The sequence below is a fragment of the Mastigoproctus giganteus genome, chromosome 10 (genome assembly GCF_048544385.1).
Source record: "Mastigoproctus giganteus isolate SK-2022 chromosome 10, ASM4854438v1, whole genome shotgun sequence".
Lineage (NCBI taxonomy): Eukaryota > Metazoa > Arthropoda > Arachnida > Uropygi > Thelyphonidae > Mastigoproctus > Mastigoproctus giganteus.
The window spans coordinates 120299322-120305321 of record NC_143584.1 but is presented as its reverse complement, the minus strand read 5'-3'; the positions used below and the strand labels follow the sequence as shown (position 1 = coordinate 120305321).

General features: G+C 40.1%; 1 protein-coding gene across 1 annotated transcript in view; it reads left to right on the top strand.

Moving 5' to 3' along the window:
* The first annotated feature begins 1573 nt into the window (after positions 1-1573).
* LOC150079255 (calmodulin-binding transcription activator 1-like) overlaps positions 1574-6000 on the top strand; it is a 927385-nt gene continuing 922958 nt past the window's right edge. The window contains exon 1 of the mRNA XM_090383006.1: positions 1574-1870. Within this exon, the coding sequence (XP_090239132.1) occupies positions 1864-1870 (7 nt within the window). The 5' untranslated portion in view covers positions 1574-1863. The remainder of the gene's footprint in view (positions 1871-6000) is intronic.

Below are 6000 nucleotides of genomic sequence, written 5' to 3'. Positions count from 1 at the left end.
GGACATCTTTTAAGGTGTCAAAGGCTTTTTTTGTATCAAGGAAAACAGTGACGGGCTGTGCATTTATGATATTGGATTAAGCTTTAACCTTAACATCTAGACTCTAGATGTTATGATATGTAAATGGATAGAGGAAATTAATGGAATGATATGTAAATGGAAAAAGGAAATTAATACAGAAATATATTTAAATGCAAAGAATAGGATTAATACACTGCTATTTGCAGATGATCAAGTAATTATTCAAGATAGTGAAGATAATTTACAAAGAGCAGTATTTAAATTAAACCAAATAACAGAAGAATATAAAGTTAAAATATCAACAATAAAAACTAGAACAATGGCTTTTAAGGGAAAAAATACGATGAGAACAATAATAGTTAGACAATAAAATATTAGAACAAGTAAAACATTTTAAATATCTAGGATGTGATATAACATATGATGTCGAAGAAGATATGAACCAGAAATTGGCGAAATTTCAAAATATATGTGGAACAATAAAAAGAACGCTGGCTAAGAAAACAAGGAAAGAAACACAATTAAAATTTTAGAAAGTAATGGCAATATCAACACTTCTTTACGGTTCTGAAATATGGATACCGAAACAAAGAGACATTAATAGAATACAAGCTGCATAAATGAAAATTAAGATATGTTAAAAGATGTACAAAACTAGAAAAAATACCAAACGTAAATATTAGAAAGGAATTAAAGATTATAGAAATAGGAATAAAAAAAATTATAGAATATAGACAAAGATGGAAAGAACATGTAGAAAGAATAGAAGATAGTAGATTCCCTAAATTAGCTTACATATATAGAGCAAAAGGAAAAAGAGACAGAGGAAGACCGAAGAAAAGATGGGCAGACCTCTTTGAGATCGGAAAAGCGGATCGCCTAATCCGTGAAGGAAGACAATACAAGACCTTAACATCTAGACTCTAGATGTTATGGATAAAGCTATGGCTAAAGCTTTCAAGTAACTACGAAGGAGAAACAACGAGCCAGGATTTTGGGAATCTACAACTGAAAATCTTCCATCGCTCTATGCAAAGTCTCTATCTCTCTGGATTCACCTCGGTGGACTGCTTGATACCACTAACAGGAAATTCTCGAGTTTTCAACTGACACTACCATTTCACAGTCGTTTCATGTGTTATTTTTCATTGTTTTAGCTGTTGCTTATTTAGCTTATTCGAAAGTATCTCTATTCACTCATCGTTTGCTGATTCATCTACTAGCAGAATTGGAAATAGACTTCTTTCGTGTATTTGGATACATGTAATGGCTTATGAGTAGACTTTCAATGTTTGTCCTTTTCGCATTGAATCTTGTCTTCGTCTGAATACACTACTACTAATCCTGTAAAAGCTAGTGGCTTATCTGTTCGCCAAGTACTTCAGTAGAACCACTAATTATCATTTTGTGACCATTAAAACACCTTATCTACGTATTTTGGCTGTGTTCCTCGCCCCGGTGACGAGAGTAGGAACATCGCTGCGCGGAAGTCGATAAGCAACCCGGCAAGAGCTACCACACAGTACAAGTACATGGATTGATCAGTGGTTCTCTTCTCTGTGACTGTACCTGCAGCTGGTGCCGCTGGTGTCCGTCGGGACCTGCCATTTTCGTGTCGTCTGTGCCGTTCTTTTTCTTTTATATAAATATATATTCTTCCGCATTTCTCTGTGCCACTAATTAGTAAAATATGGGGAGTCGTCTGTGGCTACTAGTACACAGGTGATGGGATGAGCACCAATCCTTGGCTTCCGTCACTACTCGCGCGCTGGAATGGGAGTAAATGAAGCCCCGTGCCGCGCTATGAAAACACGGTAAACTGCCCTCCGGTTTAGCCACATTATGACCCGTAAGTATACAGAAAAATATGATTTTTCTAATTTGTTAACCTGTACGATACATATCATCATCATGTGTTTCGAATAAACTGTTAGTTTATTTTCCTGTGAAAGCACAGTGAATACATCACTTTTGTTCGTTTGCTTTTGCCTGGTTGTTTTCATCAGCGATCAGCGCGATCTCTTTCATCTGCTTTCTGGATGTTCGGAGAAGAAGATTTAATTTGTCGTGGATTCACGACAAAAGGCTTTGAATGGTTGATTGCACTTGTTGTTTTTCATTTAAGTCGAACTGTCGTAACTTGTGATGTTGTTAAATTGGAATGGCACTGTTTTTTAAGCCAAAACAGTTTGGATAATAAGAACACTCAGTTAGGTCATCATGAAGAGTGGAACTAGCATCTCTCATTAAATTTGCAGATCAAAATACTGCCGTTGACAGTTGAGTTGTGTACTTATGTTTTTCTATGAAAACAGCAAATTCCAACATTTCAAGAGATGAATAATTGGAAATATCTGTTTTGTACTCTTTACTTTGCTTTTAAATTGTTACATTTCATTATAGTATTCAGTTTTCACCGTATTTTTACATAATCATCATTTAGACCTTTATTCCAAATGAAGATTATGTAAATATGATTATGAAGATTATGTCTTCATTTGGAATAAAGATTATGGTTCATTTCTAATTAGATTATTCACACTAGATTCATGTTGTTTATTTTCAGAATCGACTTGTAGCACAACAAAACAGTGTTTGTTCTGTTGTATGCAAGCTAAAAAGACAAACACGCTGATGCCCTCGCGGGTAGAAAGTGGTTATAATTGGTGGAAAATGGCCCGAGTTCGAATCCACTCAGTGATTTTTAACTACTTTTTTCACAACTTGGCTAAATTAGTCGGTCTCAGACGGGAGTTGCTTTTTTTTTATTTTTTTTATTTATTTATTTTATACACCGGATACTGGTTTTAAATGTGGAAAACGGCAAACCGACCAATGAATTTACTCATTTACAGACACTACATACCGACGCCTCGTAGCTTTAGTTGTTTTGGCGCCTAATACGCACGCACGCACGCACGCACACACACACACACGCCAATACATTGATTTGATTTACGGCAGACATGAACGAGAAACCATTTTGAGTCTTTTAGCCAACAAAAAATAGTTAACTGATTTTTTTTTTCTCTTAATTTTTACGACTCCCACATTACTGAAGAAGGTTATCAAATTGTATCATGGTTCTCAAAATATAGTAGGGTGCTTAATGATTTTGTAATAACTGAGAGAAAAGTGGAGGAGAAATTGTTGAAGTTAAACATAAGAAAGGCAACTGGGGTGGATGGGATCTATCCCGTTACCTGGGATGTTGGACTCGCCTTCCAGCTTCACTTTGTCAGGATGAGACAGAAGACGTCCGCGGCAATGTGGGCAGTGCGTCAGGAGCTCGTTGGTGTGCATCAGCCAGCGCTGCTTTGTCGGTACATCCTGAGGTGCATTACCCCCATCCCTCTCTACGCATCTGAAATTTGGTCATCTGCTCCTGCCTCACACCTAAAAAAGTACCTCAATCTGGAATATTGGTTGCTCAGATGGATGAACAGGGTGGTGGGTCGCCCTTTTACTATCTCTGGATCCATTCTCCAAGCTAATCTAGGGACCACTCCCTGGAGACTTCTCATTACGACAAGAAATGCACTCATGCTAGCTCAGCTTATCACAGGCCGAATAGATGCTCCATCCGTATCCCCGTTAATCTCTGGCCCAAATTTATTTATTTATTTCGTATGATGTGATCAAGACACGAAGGAACCAATTTTTTCTTGCTTCCTTCGTGTATCGTGGCCGGGATATCCAACCAACCGGTTGGTTCGGCACCATCGTGATATCCAGCCCGAGGCGGGAATCGAACCCGCGACCTTTGGGTTGCCATGCAGGCACTTTACCTACCCGGCTAGCCCGGTCGGCTCTGGCCCAAAGAAGACAAGAGATGAACGCCGCGACTCCTACCACCCTCTGCGGTTTACCCTTACAAACACTGATTCTCTTAGGGGCATGTTTCCGGCCTACTGCCTCGAAATCTACAATAAACTGGGCATCAACCCTGATAAGTTCTGTGAGGACAAGCTCTACAGAAAGGAATGCCTCAAGAACTGTTACCAACTACTGAATCTGTGGCGATCACCTACGCCTGGTCGTTTTGTTTCCTGAATTTTTTTTTTTTTTTTTGTTTTAATTCTGATGCCTATTGCTATAAACTTTGTTTTTATTTCAAGCGTATGTAAGTTCAATTCTGTAAATATCTCGGGTCGAGCACGCATGTACTCTTGTACATTGTACATGTGGTTCCTCGCACCTCAGTATGTAAACCTCTCACCCTCCTGGCACCCGGGGTGAACCACATTTTAATCTTAATAAACGGATAATAATAATAATAATAATAATTAAAGGAGGCGGCAAAGGAACTAAGCAAGCCCTTATCCATAATTATGAGAGCATCATTGGACTCAGGAGAGGTCCCCACGGACTGGAGATTTGCCAATGTATCCCTAATTCAATTCACAAAGGGGGATGGAGGGTGACACGAGTAATTACAGACTAAGTAGTTTAATTTCTGTTCCGGGTAAAATAATGGAGTCACTGGTTAAAGATGCATTGCGAGATAATCTAGACAAGACTGCAGCAATAATTCAGACACAGCATGGGTTTGTTAAGGGAAAGTCGTGTCTGACAAATATGATTGGATACTACACTGTACTGCCACTTTATTAGGTACACCTACCTAGTAGCGTGTTCAGCCTCCTTTAGCCTTCAAAACAGCTTGAATTCGTCTAGGCATGGAATGAACAAGATGCTGAAAACGTTGTGCAGGAATGGAGTAGCATGCAGACATGAGTTTGTCACGCAGTTCCTTAAGATTCGACGGAGCTGTAGGCCTGCAGTGAACAGCCCTTTCGAGCTCATCCCAAAGATGTTCAATAGGATTGAGATCCGGGGAACTGAGCGGGTCACTGCAGCAAAGAAATGTCATTGTCATGTTCCTGGAACCATTACATATTGATTTCGGGGCTTTGTTCACCAGTTCATTATCCTGCTGGAAGTAACCATCTGACTGAGGATAAACTGTCAACATGAACGGATGCACTTGGTCAGCAACGATGTTTAGGTACGATGTGGCATTCAGATGTGAATCTATGGGTATCACTGGACCCAACGTGTGTCACACCATAACTCTGATCCCACCACCTTGCACAGTAGTCGGCAGACATGGCGGGTCCATGGATTCATATTGTTTTCGCAAATTCTAAGCCTTCCATCAACATGATGCACCAGGAACTTCGACTCGTCAGACCAAGCAACTGTTTTCCAGTCGTCGATAGTCCAGTGCTGATGTTGCTGTGCCCACAGGAGGCGTGCTCTCTCTTGTTCTTCATTGATAACAAAGGTTTGCGATGTGGCCTTCGTCTGTTGTAGTCCATTGCGATATTTTGTTCTGCGCAATAAGGTTGTATTCTGACGTGATGTGCGACATTGTGGCCTGTCTGTTTGCTTGCACAGTTCTAGCCATCCTCCTCTGACCTCTCTCATCAACAAGCGATTTTCTTCCACAGGAGTGCCGTTGAGAGGATGTTTTCTGTTCGTTGCACCATTCTCCATACACCCTTGAATCTGTGGTGCGTCAAAAGTTTAGAACTGCCGTTTCAGAGATGCTTTGTCCAGCACGTCTTGCACCTACTACCATGCCACGTTCGAAGTCCGTTCGATCACTCCTTTTGCCCATTCTTGCTACGGTTTGTACGCATAACTGATACTAGAAAGGTTGTTCTGCTGCATTTATATCCACAGCTGTGGTCATGTGACTTGCAACGTTGTGGAACAAACCATTTGTGTGCACAGCAGGGTGTACCTAATAAAATGGCAGCACAGTGCATGATGTGGTTATAAAGGAACTGGATGCAAAAAATAATTTTGATATCATATACTTGGATTTCAGAAAAAAGAATTTGACACTGTTGCGCATAGAAGACTACAGTATAAATTGGAGCAGAATGGTATTAAGGGTAAGCTGCTACAATGGATAATAGGGTGGTTGAGTGGGAGAAGACAGAGGGTAGTAATCAATGGGCGCTGCTCTTC